Genomic DNA, 19,653 nt, shown 5'->3' on the forward strand with positions numbered 1-19,653 from the left:
CTGTTGATGGCTGATCTGTCTGAGTGTCTGTCTTCCAGGAATTTTTGGATTTTGCTTGCAACAGGACACATGAGCCAAACATCCAACATGAACTTTTTCTATCTTTATTCCCTTCTTCTGTAAGAGGAGGAATATGCAGACTGTACTCACATATAGGCAGATTTGACTTGATCACCAAATCATTTCCCAGATTTTCACACTGCAATGGACTCTAAACCAATGTTTCTCAACCTTACAGAAGCCTAGGGAGGGAGGGAGGAACCTTAAGAGGTCTTCTACTCCAAACCTCTGGTCGTGGCAAGAACATTATACCATCCTGGTCAAATGGTTATTTAGTCTACTCTTGCAAACCTTGGCAATTTTAAGATAGATGGACTTCAGCTCCTAGCGGGGAATTCTGATAGCTTACTTCCACCAACACTGAGAAACACTGCTTTAAACCAGGGGTCTTCAACCGTGGCAACTTTAAGACTTGTGGCTTCAACTTCCAGAATTTCTCAGCCAGCAAAGCTGGCTGAGGAATTCTGATAGTTGAGGTTCACAAGTCTTAAAGTTGCCACGGTTGAAGACCCCTGCTCTAAACTGATCAAAAGAGTTGAACACATCTACAAGTAGCCCTCAACAGACAGCTGTAATAGTCTGCCCAATATGGTTGCAAGTTGCAATGGTTGTAAAATGGGTCCATTATATGACCAATCTGATTATACAACCTTTTGGGGGGCAGTTGTTAGCCAATGGTCCACTATGGGCAGTTTTGTCAAAACCATGGAAAATGCAGTCACATGACCACAGGAGGTGGCAAACAACTGTAAACATGGTTATTTTGCCAAGCACCTGAAGTTCAGTCGCATGACTGCGAAGGAGACCCGCTAAGCACATTGATTTGTGCTTTAGATTGTAAGCCGCCCTGAGTCTTCAGAGAAGGGCGGGATATAAATGGGATTAAAAAAAAATGGGACTGGTTGTATGTGAAGGGCTATCTGTATCACACGAACCCACAAAGGACTGGCTGGGGCTAAAACTAGCCAACTTTCAGCCTGCTGCACTAATCAAGCAGTATGAACACATCCAAACATAGTGGGTAGTTAAACTCAGGTGACCCTGTTTGTGGCCCCTGAAAGATCTCAAGAACATGCAACCAAAATTCAGCAGCAGACTGACGAAGGTCACAATGGCAAGGTAAAGGTAACGGTTCCCCCGCACATGCGTGCTAGTCATTTCCGACTCTAGGGGCCGGTGCTCATCTCCGTTTCAAAGCCGAAGAGCCAGCGCTTGTCCGAGGATGTCTCCGTGGTCATGTGGCCGGCATGACTAGACGCCAAAGGCGCACGGAACACTGTTACCTTCCCACCGTAGTGGTCCCTATTTTTCTACTTGCATTTTTACTTGCTTTCGAACTGCTAGGTTGGCAGAAGCTGGGACAAGTAACAGGCGCTCACTCTGTTACGCGGCACTCGGGATTCGACCCGCCAAACTACCAACCTTCTGATCGACAAGCTCAGCGTCTTAACCCACTGAGCCACCGTGTCCCTTTTGGTCACAACGGGGATAATACTAATAATGAACCAGGTCTGTTTCATCTTTAGCCCCCGGAAAATTTTCAATAAAGCTCTAAACTTTGGGCACTTTCCTCCTGGGGACCTTAAATTACTGTTGCAGGTCATCAGCCAGTTAAGAGGCCGAGTTGAGTGTTGCCCTCCTGGTTCAACCCACCAAGCCAACTGCATGATGGCTTAGCAGCAAATGGTCCTGGCAGCAATTTCAATTTGCACATCACACTAAACCACAGGTAGTATTTCCTATTACGCAGGTTGGCATGCCTGGCACAAAACACCGTCTGGGGCACAGCCCTCTAGGTGGAGTGGGTGTCCAGGTCTGTCAGGCCAGCCTTCAAGCCATAGCCCATGTCCTTAAATCTTTACTGAACTTTCTTCTAAAAATTATTTCCCAGAAGCAGAAGACCACACTAATAATGATGATGGTGATGGTGATGATGATGATGATGTTGGAAGGGACCTTAGAAGTCATCTAGTGCAAACCACCTACTCAAGCAGGAGAACCTATACCATTTCAGACAAATGGCTGTCCAGTCTCTTCTTAAAAACTTCCAGTGTTGGAGCATTCACAGCTTCTGGAGGCAGGTTGTTCCACTGGTTAATTGTCCTCACTGTCAGGAAGTTTCTCCTTAGTTCTAGGTTGCTTCTCTCCTTGATTAGTTACCATCCGTTGCTTCTTGTCCTGCCTTCAGGGGCTTTGTAAAATAAGTTTGTATCTTTCGAGGGTAGAAAAGCATTTTTTCCATAATAATAATAATAATAATAATAATAATAATAATAATAATAATAATAAGAAGAAGAAGAAGAAGAAGAAGAAGAAGAAGAAGAAGAAGAAGAAGAAGAAGAAGAAGAAGAAGAAGAAGAAGAAGAAGAAGAAGAAGAAGAAGAAGAAGTTGGAAGGTACCTGGGAGGTCATCTAGTCAACCCCCTGCTCAGGCAGGAAACCCTATACCATTTCGGACAAATGGCTGTCCAGTTTCTTCTTAAAAACTTCCAGTGTTGGAGCATTCAGAGCTTTTGGAGGCAGGTTGTTCCACTGGTTAATTGTTCTAACAGTCAGGAAGTTTCTCCTTAGTTCCAGGTTGCTTCTCTCCTTGACTAGTTTCCATCCGTTGCTTCTTGTCCTGCCTTGAGGCGCTTTGGAGAATAGCTTAACCTCCTCTTCTTTGTGGCAACCTCTGAGATATTGGAAGACTGCTATCATGTCACCCAGAGGCAAATGGGATCTCCCTGAAGTTGGAAAATGGTTCCCAAAGTGGTTCCCAAATTTTAATTTGTAATGTGGCAGGAAAGGAAATGGTAAAATACAAGTAATTGTCACATTTACAGTGTGTCCATTTAAATTTTAGTTAATGGGAATGAAATGAGATGAACCTTCTCACTGCTTTCTGGCACCCTGGGCTAACAGGTGCATTTTCTTTGCACCTTGTTAACAGGAGCAATTATCCTAGGACCCCACTTATTTTTCATAATTTCCCAGACAGCAATAAAACAATTGGTGTTTTTTTTAAAACTTAAACTTCCTTTAAGGCATGCACTCGTAATCTTGCCAAGAAAATTGCAGGGATTTGTCCAGGCAGTCGTCAGGAGTTAAAGCACATACACACGAACACACACACACTTTGTCCAAGAAATATTCCTGACAGCAATTGGGGGGAAGAGGTGTCTTCCATGTAGGAAATGCTGCTGGTGCCCCATAATTCTTAATCAGTAAAGCATCTGGTGCCCTCCTTCGTCCTTTCCTTGCAACACAATGCCCCAAATCGCTAATAACAACAACAATAGTTGGAAAGGACCTTGGATGTCTTCTAGTCCAACCCAGTGCTTAGGCAGGAAACCCTATACCATTTCGGACAAATGGCTGTCCAGTCTCTTCTTAAAAACTTCCAGTGTTGGAGCATTCACAACTTCTGGAGGCAGGTTGTTCCACAAGGCTTGTAAGAAGCCCAAGATTGACTCCAGGTGGCCTGGGGAATTCTTTGCAACAAGCAATCTGCTCTGGCTTCTTCCGAGATGCTGCCTGACCAAAATATCCCCACTCCAAGCTTTTGGGGCTCAGGTAAGGTCAGCCAGGCCCTGATCCTGGCTAGATCATCAGAAACGTAAGAGTAAAATTCTGGGCATCTGGGCATAATGCCTTTGGTACCAGCAGACCCTTGTGCCCTTTGCACGGCATGCTGTGTTGTGATTGTGTGGAAAATGCCACCATCAACCACCATCAAGTTCATTGGCTGACCCTATATGGAGGGAGCTGAAAGCCCAGGGGCTGATCAGAGCAATGGGATCGGAGTGAATCCTGCGGGGGAGGTAGGTGGGGGCTCCTCTCCCGTTTGTGGATTTTCTGGGTCTGTGTTTTGCCCCCCTCCCTCTCGAGGGCTGGAGCACTGAGGCGGAGCTGCCATTCGCTCTCACCACTGACTCTGGCCTGGCCCTGTTCCAGCGGCCTGAAGGCAAGATTCAAAAAAACCTTTTAGTGGAATGTTTCTGTGGTTTTTTTTCCCTGATTCCAAGCTTTACTGGAATGCCTTTTGGGATCAGCATACCTGCAAACATAACCCCTGCGTAGCAATGCCAGACACCTGCTGATCCTGTTTACATTTTAAGGGAAATATAATAAGAGAGATAAAATTATTCATTTCCCCTTTTTAGCATGCCCCAATGAGCTCCATTATATATGCATGGTTGCTTCCTACAGATAATCACCTTTCTCTTTATATATATATATATATATATATATATATATATATATATATATAAAAGCTAATTATAACTTCAGTGCTATCCAATTTGAATAGTCTTTGTATCCACTCTTTATGCTGCTAATTAATTTTCTGGGGGGGGGAGAATGATATATTTTTTTTGAAAAAATGGCAAATTTTTCCATGGAAAAATAAAAAGAATGAAGAATTTTCTGCCCCACTTCACTTCACAGGCTCCCAATGAGTTTCTGTCCAAGATAGCCTCTGAATTCAGAAGTCTCCAACCCTCAAATCTATTGTTTCACTATTTTGCTCTCTCCCTTTGGGGCCTGTGGCCCTCAGAGGATAAAGGGGCCCCTGGATTGACAATCTTACAACCTTGGGCAGAGGCTAGGAAGAGCAAAAAGTATATTTGGGTGTTGATGCGTTTCAGGGATAGGCACATAACTGCTTGTGGCTGCTGTGCAGAGTTTCTCAGCCTTGGCCACTTGAAGATGTGTGGACTTCAACTCCCAGAATTCCCCAGCCAGCAAAGAATTCTGGGAACTGAAGTCCACACATCTTCAAGTGGCCAAGGATGAGAAACACTGGTCTAAAGGCATTATTTCAGGATCGTGTGTTCCTTCACCCTATCACCCTGAGCACAGAAAAAAAACAGAGGCTGGGAATCTAGCCTGCTATTTCCTGACATCCTAGTTTTCCAAATGCAGAGGTTGTATTTGAATAGGTAGGAGCACCCAATTCTGCAAATTCTTACCTGCAATCTGGCAAAGCCCCCCCCCACACTTCATAAATAATCCCTATTTATGGAAACCCTCCATAGGTGACTGTGTCAACTTTGCGTTCTCTTTTGTCTGATTTTTGGATAAGCCTCCCATCCTATAGTTCTTTCTGTCCAATTAATGAAGAAACATATATGTCTTATTTTATTTATCTGCTTTTTTTTCTAACCACAGCCCTGTGAGGTAGGTGGGTCTAAGAGACAGTAATTTGTCCAAAGTCACTGGGTGAACGACTTGGCTGAGGGGGAACATGAACCCGGATCTCCTCAATCACAAATGTGAAGTGCAGGACAAAGGATAAGAAACTGGATTGCATCAGAATATAGAATATAGAATAGCAGAGTTGGAAGGGACCTTGGAGGTCTTCTAGTCCAACCCCCTGCTCAAGCAGGAGATTCTATTCCATTTCAGACAAATGGCTGTCCAATCTCTTCTTAAAAACTTCCAGTGTTGGAGCACCCACAGCTTCTGAAGGCAACCCATTCCTCTGATTAAGTGTTCTCACTGTCAGGAAATTTCTCCTTAGTTCTAGGTTGCTTCTCTCCTTGATGAGTTTCCATCTGCTGCTTCTTGTCCTGCCTTCAGGGGCTTTGGAGAAGAGCTTGGCTCCCTCTTCTTTTTGTCAATCCCCGAAATATTGGAACACCACCATATCACATCACCCTAGTCCTCCTTTTCATTAAACTAGAAATACCCAATTCCTGCAACCTTTCTTAGCCTCAAGCCCTCTAATCATCTTTCTTGCTCTTCTCTGCACTCCTTCCAGAGTCTCAACATCTTTTTTATATTGTGGTGACCAAAACTGGATGCAGTATTCCAGGGGTGGCCTTACTAAGGCTTCATAAAGTGGGACTAATATTTCATGCAACCTTGATGCTCTCCATCTGTTGATTCAACCCAGGACTTCATCAAGAAATGCAGATTCTGGTTCCCATCCTTCCCCAGCAAGAGAAGCTCCATAAGGTTTTGGGCCAGTTGCTCCCTCGCAGTCTATCCTAGCTCGCAGGGCTGTTGTGATGAGGACAAATAGGAGAAGGAAGCACTATAGATATGGTGCCTTGAGCTTCCATACAAAAGGCAGGACCGAGATCCAGCAAACAGACCCCATCATGTCCCTCTTGCTATTTTTATTAAGAAACGAACCAAGCCAACTCATCGCCTGGGGTCTGCAAATAACCAAACTTAAAAGGAACTGGCCAGATTCCCAGCATAGGGAGGGGTGGGGCCTCTGCAAAGAGTCCTTCCCTTCCCACTGGACTCGCCTGCCATGCTGGGCTGAAGGGCAGCCAAGAGATTGGTGCCTCCATGTTGTTGTGGGAAGCCAGCCAACACCTTCCATGTCCTGTGAACCAGGCCATCCCATCGGCCCACTAAAGGCTTTATTGATTTGGGCGCAGCATCTTGTATGAACACAGCCAGTCTGTTTGGTTAACCCAGGTAAAGAGTTCGGCGTATTGTGGGAACTCAGCCAAAAAGGACATTGTTTTCCAAAGGGACAAGCAAGGATTGGGTCAGTGCTCCAGGTGCCTGCGTCCATGGCCCATTTGTCTGCATTCTTTTGACAACCACATTTCCTTTCCAGTCTGCAGACTGAAGTCCAGAACTAAAGAGGTCCCTCAGCTGGCTCAAAGGGCGGGTGTCCTTTGGCACAACAAACCATGCAGAAGTCCAAGCCTTCCCCCTCCCCCCCCTTCTTTCTTTGCCAACATGGAAAGGAGATGCAGGCACCTTCCTCAATCTGGTGCCCTTAAGGAGCATGGCAATGGGGGGGGGGATTTCTGCAATGTGTCATCCCATCCCCAAACATCTAGAAGGCACCGACTTGGAGAGTGTGGGCTTGGACCCCAAAAGTGGCAGGGCAACGGGTACCAAGGTGATGCAAACAATGCAGAAGTGGCATGTGACAACTCTTGGTTACTGTCACATATCAAATAAATTGAACAGAAAATTAAATGAGTTTCTGGGCCCATACAGGTACTCCTCAAAGGCCAAAGTTATGGTCGTAAGCCAGGGGTCTTCAAACTTGGCCCTTTTATGACTTGTGGACTTCAACTCCCAGAATTCCTCAGCCAGGCATGCGTGCCTGGCTGAGGAATTCTGGGAGTTGAAGTCCACAAGTCATAAAAGGGCCAAGTTTGAAGACCCCTTTTGTAAGCCACTGCAGTCATTAAGCGGATCACCATGTGACCACACCTGATTTTTATGATCTCTCTCGCAGCAGTTGTTAAGCGAATCTGTTTTATCCAATAGGTGTGTTTTGCTAGGAACCAAAAGAAAATATCAAAAATCACAGTCACATGACCACAGGATGTTGCAAACACCAGTAAAGGTGAGTCAGGTATCCAGCACCCAAGATGCGATCATGTAACAGCGAAAGACTTGCTTCCGAATCAGAAATTCTGAATCGGGTTGCAAGTCGCTTTTGGGGGGGGCGGGTCTATCATAACTTCAAAAGGTTGTTAAGTCACCAACTGTAACTCAAGGACTACTTGTATCAAAATGCCTGCAGGGACAGCCTTGCAATGGAACAAGCTTTTATTGCAATTTATAAACGTCACTCCCCCGCCCAGAGGATTCTTAACTCCAGAATCTGAAACTGCCTAAGTGCACCCCCATCTTCCTCTCCCCAAAATAGAGAGAGGGTGAGAAAAGTCAACTGTAAAATTGGAAGGTAACCTTGGGGTCATCGAGATCAACCCCACGCTGACTGCAACATGCTCATAGATGACTGCTAGTAAAGAAAAATGGTTAAGAAATTTAGAACTGACTTTGGGGAAGGAAGGGACAAACATGAAAAAGGAACCCGAAACAACCCCCAGCCTGATTTTGTTTGGCATAAGAGCCTGTAGGGAGAAATGTTAACAGGTTTCAAGATCCTGTTGTATCCTACGTTGTAGGATACGAAGTAGCGTTGCTGCTGGCCCACCCTGAAGGGCTGATAGGAGCCACGACTCGCCAAGGCCTCTGGCTTTGAAACTAACTGTACAGTTGAAAGCAGTTGGGATTTTTACCAACATCCAGTCTGAATCTGCCTCCCTGTAAACCTGCAGCCGTTACTCTGCCTCCTGCACTGCCATGACAGAGAACAAGCCACGTCGTGCTTCAGACCAAAAACCGGTATTTTTTACGTTCACTTTTAATCCAGCCTTCCTCGACTCATCTAGAGCAGGGGTCCCCAACCTCAGACAGCAGCCCACTACTGGACCTTGAGCTGTTCGGAACCGGGCCGCAGAAGTGGAAGGTGAGTGTGTGTACACTCATCCCCACTTGTGCAGTGTGCAAATGCGCTCCATTTGTGCACTTACCCACTACTCACGTGGAACATCCCCTCTTCTCCCCCCCCCCACCAGTGCGCAAAGCTGGCAAGTTTGGGGAACTCTGATCTCGTGTGGCTCAGCCTGTAAATTGAAGAAGCAAAACGGAGCTGCCTGATCTCCCGTCTGCCCAGGCAGGAGGGGCATCCGGTTCCTGCCTAGGTTTGGAACTCTTCCACACAGGGAGTCCTCCATGTAAGACCACAGCTGGCACCAGAACTTCTCTTGCTAAGCAATGCGGTTGTTAAGTGAGCAGCACCCAATTTTAGGACCTTTTTTTGCTGTAGTTGTTAATCAAACAATTGTTAAGTGAATCCAGTTTTCCCAGAAGCCACCTGGGTAGTGATAACTGGCAGTCATGTGACTGCAGAACGCTGCAACCGTCAAAATGGCTGCCAGTTGCCAAGCACCCGGATTTTGATCACCACGTGACCACAGGAAGGCTGCGACAGTCGTAAATATGAGGTCCAGTCATAAATTACTTTTTTCAGCACCGTTGTAGGCTTACGATGGTTGTAAGTCAAGGACTACCTGTATTGTTTGTGGATGTGGAGGTTGTGTCACATAAAGATCACACAACGGTTCAGCCTCCGGTCATCAGCCAAGGATTCACAGCCTTTGCTCCAACCCGTTGCCACAATGCTGAAACACACTGGCATCACAATGAACAGACACAAAAACTGCTATCCCAGCACCCACAATTCACAACAGTTGTCTGGGAACTCTTGGATTGTACACCACTAATATCCAGTGGGTGCTGAGAGGGGAGAATGGGGAGCCTCTTCCCCAGACCAATACTGTATAAGAGGACACACTGGCAGATGCCCAGTGAAGCCAAGAGCCAAATTGCTCCATCCTGAACCTGAAGGGCCTTCACCGCCCCCCCCCAGCACCCCCCCCCCAGCCTGGGAAGAAAAACAAACACTTCCGACTACTCCAGCCTCCCTAGCCTTTGAAATGTGAAGAGACAAGCCAAGGTATCTATTAAACTTACATTTCCATAAACAAAGCCTAGCAGGCAGTTATCTCCCTTACAAATAAAGAGTGTTCTCAAAAAAGCACATTCTTGGGGGGGAGGAAGAAACTCTTTTGCACTGGGGGGGGGAAATCACCCAGCCCTGCAACCCCTGCAGACTTTCACCCCATCGCAGAAGCAAAGCAGATGGAGAACATGTCTGAATGCAAAATAACAAGCAGAACAGGGAAGCAACCTCTTCATTTCTGCTCTCAAATTCCCTACGGGCTCAGCTCCTGTGTTTGGCTGGGCGTTCTAGCTAGAGAAAACTGCACGTGTTGAACCAACGTTGGCTAATAAGGAAATTTCAGTTGGTCCAGTTAAAGGTCAAGCACCAAAGTGATAAAGAGAAATGTTTCCCGCCTAAAACTTTATAAGGCCAATACAGTATACCGTGTGGCAACCTTGCAGTCTTTCCAACCCCAGGAAGACCAAAACAGGTTAAAATCCCTCAGGTATTGTGCCAGCAAAGCAGCACTTGAGACATGTCCTCTGGGGCCCTTTTTGCAAGTTTAGCAAATCTTGGTAATAACCCGTGGAAGGAACGGAGTTCTGTACAATAGAAAGCCAAGGAAAATCGCTCCATTTTCTGAGAGAAATGACCTGGAAAATCCAAGGGGAAGGCAGAAGATCCAAGCCTTCTTCAGAGGCTCCGATCCAGGAGTCTTGCCTAAATCCTCCCTGGCCAAATGGCGCAACCTCTCTCTCTCAAGCCCTTCTTTGGGCTCGTCTCCAAGTCGAAACTTGCCTAGACAATGGTAGGCAGGCTCCCGCTGCCCAGGTGCCCGTTGCAACTCACAAATTGTGTCACCAGGATGTGCAGAGGGATTTCTCGTAGCACAGCCACACTTGAGATGATGCCAGTGTGCCTCTTTGACCCAGCTTCTCCCGGCGCTACATAATGGCCCCAAGTGAGCATTTTGTGTTCCTGGCTTTCCTGGGCCCTGAAGCAGTCAGCAAAGAAGCCCTCGGACGCCCACCCTGAGGTCCCCTCCTCTTCCAATTGGCAGGTAAATAAATAAACTAGGAAGGATCCAAAAAGGCTGCTCTGGTGAGGGGAAGGTCTTGAGATGCCATTAAAAGTGGCAAAGGACGCACAGTCCGTTTCTCCCAACACTCAAGCCCAAGAGGGTGCTTTTTCCTGACACTCTCAGGACATTATGCCCCATAAGAAATGGGCCTTGGTGCAGCAGGTAGCAGGGAGGTGCCATATAGACCACCTGCATCCGGAGGGAACAGAGCGAGAAGGCAGGAGCTTTTTTTAAGCACCAAACAAAGAGAAATAAGTCCTTCTGGGCCCAGGTTTTGCCAGTGCCACCTCAGGCTTCCACCCTCCACCCAGCCCGCCAGACGCATCGGGGACTGCCATGGCAGCCCACTCCCATTGCCTTCTGTCTTGCCCCAGACCCCTTCTGTTCTCCTTTGGTCTGCTTAGCCCCTCCCCCCACCTGCTCTGCCTTGCAAGGAGGCCCCCAGCCCTGTTTTCAAAGGCGGGGAGAGAGCAGCGGAGAAGAAAAGGGATCAGCGACTTTCATCTGAGGGGTCCATGAGATTAGGCCAGCTGCAGAGGCCCACATCAAGACCACCGAAATACACCCCCTTTGCCACCTTTCCTTTGCCCCATAGCAAAGCCCCCCAAAGGCCCCCAAGGCCATCACAAGGACAACCTAGAGCTTGCTTGCTGATGCCAGCCACACCGGGCCCAGCCTGAGAAGTTGTAAAGAAGCTAAATGGAGAAGCCTGAATTTAATCAAAGAAAGTGTCAAACTTTTAGGATAATGTTTTTGTTGCACTCAGGTCTATTCGACGCCAGAATCACAAGGTCCTGGATTCGTACAGATCAGGCAGTGAAGCTTCCTTAACCAGCCGCTCGAGGAAATATTATTTGTTTCTCTACTTTAGACAAGAAATTGCATTTGACCAGAAACGGGAGCTGTAACTGGGCATCGGCCCCATCGAAAGAGGGGGAGCAGCTCAGCTCCCCTTCGTTTTATGAGGATTTCTAGGAGCATTGTTCCCTAACAGCCATTCGCTGGAGAGAAAACATTTTGAAAACAAACATTGTTCCTTTTTTCTAGCCCAAGCCTTGAACCCAAAGAGCAAAGTGTCTAAAAGTATCCACAAGAAATTCCCACTCACGTCCAGGCAGAGGAAGGCAACAAGTACCTACACAGTATTACACAGAGGAGGAGTTCACACATCATGCAACTAAGCCACTGAGATTCACAAACCATACTTAATGTTTGATTAACTTGAGGCTTGCTCAACAAGTGTAGTTCAAACAAATCTGGATTAACAGAATCATGATCCCAGTTATACACACGTATTCACACATTCGAGTTACACAGAAGAATACCAGACATATTAGTCCACAAATTAATCAAAGAAGGATTGATTACGGCCTCTTGGGAGATGTGGGTTGAAATCCCTACTCGACCACCTTAGTCCTGCTAGTATTTTTATTTACCATGGACATATTACTAAGCATAGTACCAGGAATAAAACTACAGTTGATACAATAAAACATTGAAACCATTCACAGCTTCATAATCTCACACCAAAAGCTTCTAAAATAATGGTCCAAGAGATGTAGCCACTAAACCTCCAGGTCTTCTTAGACCCGGGTTAGACTGAGACATTTGAGGGTTCCGAGGTGGCAAAATACAAGTTATAATTCCAAATAAAATTTGGCATGAGTGGATTTGGACTTGATTTTTCAGGCACCTTGGACCTTAAAACCACCAGAAGAGCTGAACTGGGTCCTGTTATTAATATCCAGGATATGGATCCTGCTCCTTCCCCCCTCCCCGCAACCTGCACTGCTGTTTAGGAAGATTAAGCTTAGCTGCCTTTCTCACCTCCGGAGAGCAAGGATTCTGCTTGCTAAAGCTGCAAATAAGCTTGAGGGGAGAATGGAGAATGGAGAGAGGGAGGACAGCAAAAAGCTCTTAAAGGGAAAGCTGGCAGATCTCTCCTGACCCAAAGGGGCGCAAAAGAATGCCAGCTGGCAGCCAGTGCACCCCATGGCCAATCTGGAGAGGATGATGGGTGGGATATCCCCATATTGCTGGCGTGGAGTGTCTGGGGAAGGCTGGCACAGGCAAACTGCACCTTTCCAGATGGGAGCAAAATGGGGATATAAAATGCTGAATGAGAAGCTTTATTGGGATGACCAGAGGCTGTCTAACCAGTCAGCCAAGCCCCCAGAATATCTGGTGCCCCCCCCCCCCCGCAACATTGGAAACAGATATTGAGAATTCCATCATCACAACATCCTGGATCTGAGCTCAGGATGCCCGGAGAAGATCTGTCTCAGCACAATCCACTCTCTGGGGAAAAGCCCATCAGGATCCTTTCACTCCTTTTGGGGTTACGTGGGGAAAAGGACGCATCGGAAGCACCCCAGCTTGGGCGCCCAAGAGGAAGGTCTACAAGTCACACCTTGTGGCCGAGACGGCCTGCCAGAGGAACAGTATCCCCAGACGGAGCCCAGAACCAAATCCCACCCACCTCCCCAGAAATTTCTACCCATCCTCAAAGAAACAGCCTAACGCCGGTCCCAAAGCCTCTAAGCCTCCTCTTAGACGGCCTGGGCTTGGCCCCATAACCACACACGTCCCCATCCTTTGGCATCAGTCCAGTCACCTGTGGGGTGCCCCATCCTGATTACACCCCTCCCTTGAGCTGGCATCCCGAAAGCAGGGAGACTACAACTCCCAGGATTCCCAGTTAGGATGGGAAACACAAGGTGCCAAGTCTCCCGCTTCTGCGAACCAGCCAGACTCGGCTGAGAAGACACTCTGTTCAACTTTGCAACCAAGAGAAAGTTTTGCCAACCCGGCAGCCGCTGCTGCAATCCGTACCTTCCTGGTGGGTGGCAGAGCCAAGGGAGGCTTCAGCCGCACCAAGCAGCCCAGCCAGAGAAGCAACTCACCGTTTTGGAGTCCAGCTCGTGCCTGGATTGGGCCAGCACCTTGTCCACCCCGGCTTGGTCCATGAAGGTGACAAACCCGAAGCCCCTGCGCGGGAGGAAGGGCCGGAAGGGAGGGGGGGCAGCCGGAGAAAGGGAGAAACTCGGTTAGGGGGGAGGGCAGCAGGCGCCTCCCTCCCTCCCTCCCCGTTCCCCCCACCCCCGTTGCCCGGGAGTGCCGGAGGCGGCCCAGGGCCCCGGGGAGCCTCACCTGGATCTCTTGGTCAGCGGGTCCCTCATGACCAGACACTCCTTCACCTCGCCGAACTGGCTGAAGTACTCCCGCAAGCCTTCTGCAAGCACAAGACAAGGCCACCCGTGGGGCTCCGAGGCGGGAGGCGGTTGTCCCAGGACAGGGGGTCGGCAAACCTCGGCTCTTTTATGACTCGTGGACTTCAACTCCCAGAATTCCTGAGCCAGCTATGCTGGCTCAGGAATTCTGGGAGTTGAAGTCCACGAGTCATAAAAGAGCCGAGGTTGCCGACCCCTGTCCCAGGAGATGCCGCTGCGCACCCTCCGGCCCGCCGAGCCGGGGCAGCAGGGAGGCCCGGGGGCAGGACCCCCCCCCTCCCGAGCCACGGGAGCCTCTCCGGAGCAACGCTGCCCCCGGCTTCCCCCGCGCCAAGCCCGCCTGCCCGGCCTCCCCGCACCCCACCACAAAGCCCGCCAAGCCCCGGCGGCGGGCTGGTCCGCGGCCCGCCGAACTTGCAGGGGGCGGCGGCGGCGGGCGGGAGAGGGAGGCTTCGGGGGAGGAGCCGCGAAGTTCGGGGCGGCAGGTGCCGCCGGGCGAGACCCGGAGCCGGGACCCCCTCCCCGCCGGCGCCGCTCACCTTGCGTCGTCTGCCAGCTCAGTCCCCCGATGAACATCTTGCTAGCGAGGGAAGAAAGAGAGCCGCGTGAGGAGGCGGGCGCCGGGCAGCACCCACCGGCCGCGGGCAGGGGCCGAGCGACGCCCCGCTCCGGGACCGGGCAGGGCCGGGGACGCCGCGCGGGGAGCCTCGGGAAGCCGAAGCCCGAGAAGCCGGCGAGGGGGGGCGCGGCTCCAGAGCGCCGGGGCCGCCGGGCGGGAGGCGGCCGGGGCGGGCTGCCAGCCTAGCCGGCCGGCCGAACGGGAGGCGCTGCCGGCGGCGGGGGCGCGCGGCCGAGCGGAGCGGCGAGGAGCGCGGCGCGGGCATCGGCCATGTTGGCGGTTCCCCTCGGCCGGCCGGCCGGCCGCTTCCCCAGCCACGAGCTGCCGGGCATGGCGGGAGGCGGGGACGCCGGCGGCTCCCCGAGCGGAGGGAGGCGGGCGCGCGGATGGAGGCCGTCCGTCCGTCCGGGCCGAGTACCAGGGATCGTGAGGCGAGTCCGGGGAGGCGAGGCCGGGCTGGCTGGCTTCGGTCTCCATTCGGGCTACTTCTCCCGGCGAGGACCAGCGCCGCACTCCCGGGGCAGCTGAGCGCTGGAAAAGGGGCCGGACGGCCAGGCCATGCTGCCCCCTCCCCCGACCCCTCTCAGCCGGGCGGGGAGGGGAAGGGAGGGACGGGCCCGGCGGGGACAACCTGCCCGGCTCCTCCCACCCCCGGCAGGCGGGTGGCCGGCGTGAGCATAAAAGCCGGCCCGCCGGCGAGCGCGCAGAAGGTGGCTGCGCCCGGGCGAGGCGGGCGGCGTGGCGGCCATGCGCGCAGCGGCTCCCTTTCTGCCCGCCGCCGCCGCCGCCGCCGCCGCCCGCTCCCTCGGTCCCCCAGGCGGGAGAAGCTCCGTCCTTGGCTGCGCCGCCAGACAAAGGCGGCCGCCTAGGGGCCTCGCCTCGCCGCCGGCTCCTGCCTCCCCGTCCGTCCCTCCTCGAAGCGGGGCCGGGCAGAGCGCGCCGGGCCGAACTGGGCCAGGCCAGGCGCCAGTTCGGGCTCTGCCAGCGGCGATGCCGGGCGAGCGTGGCCAGTAGGCCGTCTCGCCGCTTTGTTCTCTACCTGGGGGACGAGGCCTCCATGGTCAAGGGCGCCGGGAGGGGGGGCGCCCTGCTCTGCCCGGGCCTGCCCGGCCCTTCATTACTCTTGCTCGCCGGAACGGGGGGAGGGGGGAGCCCGGGCCGCCAAGGGTTAAAGCCCAGCCAGCCGGCGACAACGAGGACCGGCGTGTGACGCGGGCAGCGCGGGCTGGAGGGCTCCGGCGGGGAGAAGGGCGGCAGCCAGGCCCGGCCGCTGCCCACCGAAGGGCTCCCCTCGGGGCCGGCCCCCTCCCGAGGCTCGCTCGGCGAGTTCTGCGCCGCGCGGTCCGTGCCCGGCGTTTGGCTCGAGGCCAGGCCTGGCACCGGCCGCCCGGCATGAAGGGCTGCCGGCGGGGGGAGTCGGTTTCCCGGGCGAGCCGCCACGAATGGCGCACGGGGGAGCCGGCCAGCGGCCTCCGGTGCGGCCCGGCCCACCTGGAGACGAAGAAGCCGTCTCGGGCAGGGAGATGCAGAATTGGGGCTTCTGCGCACGAGATGCAGGCCTCTCCAGGGATGGAGGTCAGAGAAGCAGCAGCAGCAGCCAGGTCTTTGTGAGGGCAGAGCCCCGACGGCTGCCCTGGTCCCCGTTGGGACCCCGCGAGGGTGAGGGGTCCACTCCTCTCCCTTTTTCCTCAGGGGCCACTTTGCAAGGAGGAAGGGCGAAGCTGCCAGGGACTTTTGCCTTCTGGAGCAGAGCAGAAGAGCTGCAGCCGGAGTGGGTGGCCTATTGAACAGCCGCCTCTTCCTACAAATCCACTTACTCCACCCTGAATTAGTCCCAGAGCCCCCAACCCTTGGACTGCCCCCCTCCGGTGCCACAGCAGCAAGCTTGAGTTGGTTCCCGGTCGGTTTGAGGGCACCAAGTGATTGATAAGCTACCACTGCCGGATTCACACATAGCACTAAGCCCAAATCCGTGACTTCATACGCCACCCTCGCCTGAAGCCAAGCAAACCACTTAAGAGTTGGCTGCTGTGTGAACCCCACCAAAGGGTTGTCTAAAGGGTGCACCACCACCACCACCCCGGTCTTCCGTGGCTAGTCAAGACCCCTGAAGGCAGCAGGTCTGAGGGGCATCACTTCCACGCAGGCTTAGATCAAAGGGCGACATTCTGGGGTTGCAAGGTGGCATCTTGTCTTTGTGGCACCTTCAGAGGGCCTGAGGGCATCCACACAGCCTTAGCCAGACAGATGGGAGCGCTCCTTTGTTCATTCAGACAGGCAGAATTCTTCAAGAGAGGCAACTGATCCAGGACTTCACAACACTTCTACCTGCCCCCTCCGAAGTGTTCGTTTCCAGAAAAACATGTTGGAATTGCAAGCTATAAATTGTCTACAAGCACAGAACACACCCCCAAAATATGTTGCTTAACCTTGATCCACCTGCCTTGGCCAATACAGGGAAGGTCACAGCCCTGATAGGTTGTGCATTATAAGCTAGGAAGGGTAACATTCCCATCTCTGGGAACTGCAGCCTGAGTCCCGGGGGTCCTAAGTGTGTGCTTTGCAACACTTCTCCACTTTTTGAGCAGAAGGCCCTTCTTCACACCCAGGTGCCTGGTTCAAACTTGGGTCACCCTGTTCTGCAATCTGGTGTGCTTGTTACCAGTCCAGATTACGCAGAAAAGCTTTGTTAAAAAAGCCTTTGCTGCAAGGAGCGACCTCAGCGCAAACATTTTCCAGAAAGCTGTGCGAAGAAGGTGTGGAATAGGTGGTAACATTTCAAAATCTATGTAGGGTGCCTTCTCGATGGCAGAGCGATTTCTGGGCACCGAAAGGCCTGGGGCTCAACCCTTGGCAACACCAGACAGAACTGTCCAGAAGCTTTGGAGACCTCCCAACATCACAGCAAGTAGACCTGAGGAATTCAATGTGATTTGGGGTACAACCTATGAGAAAGTATCATAAAACCTTTTGAGTGACGAAGGAGAGAGGATTTGAATCTCCCATCTTTAGGGTCATCGCTGCCTTGAGGTTCTTAGTTCAAACATCTGAGGAATGTTGAAAGAAGTTTTGGTAAGGCTGGGAGATTTTCTCTGGACTTTTAGACATTCCTCATCAGGATGAGAACTTCCAAGGAGCCGTTCTTTCCCATCTTCTGAAATACCCACAGAAAAAGCCCTGTGTGCAAAGGATTCTTCGGCCAGTCTCAGAAGACATTCCTCTGATCACCTCAACCTTCCAGAGGTGTTTCACAACCCAGAGATTGTTGCTACTAGAGCAGGGCAACCTTGAGCAAAGGGGGCCTCCGAGTGTGGCTGTCTACAACTTCTAAAATCCCCAGTTGTCTAGGGCTGGATGTTGAAGGCCACAATGGAGAAAATTGCCCTGGAGCAATAATACCAGGTATGACAGAACCGAGGGACGCGATGGCTCAGTGGGTTAGGACGCTGAGCTTGTCGATCAGAAGGTCGGCAGTTTGGTGGGTCGAATCCCGAGTGCCGCGTAACAGAGTGAGCGCCTGTTACGCGTCCCAGCTTCTGCCAACCTAGCAGTTCGAAAGCACGTAAAAATGCAAGTAGAAAAATAGGGACCACTCCAGTGGGAAGGTAACAGCATTCCGTGCGCCTTTGGCATCTAGTCATGCCGGCCACATGACCACGGAGACGTCCTCGGACAAGCGCTGGCTCTTCGGCTTTGAAACGGAGATGAGCACCGGCCCCTAGAGTCGGAAACGACTAGCACGCTTGTGCCAAGGAACCTTTACCTTTACCTATGACAGAACCAGCTTCAAATAGAGGCAGTATTTTCTAACAGACGTGAACAGATATTTCACTGATACCCAGGTTGAACAAAGCAGTTGCCTAAGTAGACTGTGAATTGGAGCTAAAAGGATTCTTCTACTGTCCACCATATGATAGTCCTAGGCCACCTCTTTCTTGGTACAGATTGGCAGAGGTGACAGACTAAGCACCCACTCCCTTCCCAGAGTCAACATTGATAGTCCCCCTCCCACCAAAATAGTTACTCTAACTGTTATCAAGGAAAGAAGCAACCTGGAATTAAGGAGAAACTTCCTATCAGTGAGAACAATTAACCAGTGGAACAGCTTGGCAACCAGAAATTGTGGGTGCTTTCATCACTAGAGGTTTTTAAGAAGAGATTGGACAACCATTTATTTATAGGGTCTCCTTTGAAACTGAAATACTTTGGCCACCTAATGAGAAGGAAGGACTCACTGGAGAAGAGCCTAATGCTGGGAAAGGTTGAGGGCAAGAGAAGAAGGGGACGACAGAAAATGAGGTGGCTGGATGGAGTCACTGAAGCAGGAGGCCTGAGCCTAAATGGACTCCAGAAGATGGTAGAGGACAGGAAGGCCTGGAGGAACGTTGTCCATGGGGTCATGATGGGTCAGACACGACTTTGCAGCTAACAACAAAAGGGTCTCCTGCTTGAGCAGGGGGCTGGACTAGAAGACCTCTAACATCCCTTCCAGCTCTATTCTGATGCTGATCCGGTTAAGAGCCATGGTGGCTAAGTGGTTAGAATGCAGCATTGCATGCTAACTCTGCTGACTGCCAGAAGTTCGATCCTGACCGGCTCAACGTTGACTCAGTCTTCCATCTTTCCAAGGTCAGTAAAATGAGAACACAGATTTGGGGCAACAGGCTGGCTCTGTAAAGCGCTTAGAGAGGGCTGTAAAGCACTGTGAAGCAGTATATAAGTCTAAGGGCTATTGCCATTGCTATCTGGCCCCCCAACCCCTGCTAGTGGCAGCAGACATCTGGATGGAAGCTGTCACCTCTTGACCAAAACTGGACAACCTGAGGTGCCCCTCTCCTTTGCTGTCAGCCATGATGGCTGGGACTGATGAGAAGGCACCAGGTTGTGTCCTGCTGTCTAGACCAGAGGCCCCCAACCTTTTGGGCACCAGGGACTGGTTCCATGGAGAGAGGTTTTTCTGCGGACCGGAGAGGGCCTGGTTTTGTGTGCTGCTTGCATCCCACAGATGGGGCTTTGCTTGTTTGTGCGAACTGGTTGCTGGCATGCCACGGCTCAGTGCCAGTCCACGGACTGGGGGGTGGAGACAAGGTCCTGAATGGGTGCAGGAAGAGCTACTCATTTCCAGTGAAGGACAAACACAAGTCCAGTCCCAACCAGTTCAGGCCCTCTGCTTCACTTGGAGCTCAGCATGGGGAGCTTTTCAGAGCAAGCTCTTGTGAAGCCTGCCAAGGTTTTTTCCATGCAGACATCTTGGCAAGACTCAATAGCTCTGTTCCCAATATAGATAGTCCTCATTTAATAACCGCAATTGGCATTGACAGCTCAGTTGCTAAGCAAAGTGGTCACTAAGTGACACTGTGACCGGCCTTTTGATTTTACTTCAGCTTCCCTTTGCTTTACAGACTTG

General features: G+C 51.5%; 1 protein-coding gene across 5 annotated transcripts in view; it reads right to left on the reverse strand.

The window, feature by feature from the left end:
- MSI1 (musashi RNA binding protein 1) overlaps window positions 1-14,839 on the reverse strand; it is a 62,006-nt gene extending 47,167 nt beyond the window's left edge. For 4 of the 5 annotated variants that reach the window (XM_083373289.1, XM_083373287.1, XM_083373286.1 and 1 more), the window contains exons 1-4: window positions 14,665-14,839; window positions 14,167-14,207; window positions 13,548-13,629; window positions 13,301-13,385 (exon numbers count right to left, since the gene is read on the reverse strand). In XM_083373289.1, the coding sequence (XP_083229415.1) occupies window positions 13,301-13,385; window positions 13,548-13,629; window positions 14,167-14,207; window positions 14,665-14,723 (267 nt within the window). In that variant the 5' untranslated portion in view covers window positions 14,724-14,839. The remainder of the gene's footprint in view (window positions 1-13,300; window positions 13,386-13,547; window positions 13,630-14,166; window positions 14,208-14,664) is intronic. The other variant, XM_083373288.1, reaches the window with a different exon arrangement.
- Window positions 14,840-19,653: the final 4,814 nt, after the last annotated feature.

This window comes from Vipera ursinii (assembly GCF_947247035.1).
Source record: "Vipera ursinii genome assembly, chromosome: 14".
In the NCBI taxonomy this organism is placed as follows: domain Eukaryota; kingdom Metazoa; phylum Chordata; class Lepidosauria; order Squamata; family Viperidae; genus Vipera; species Vipera ursinii.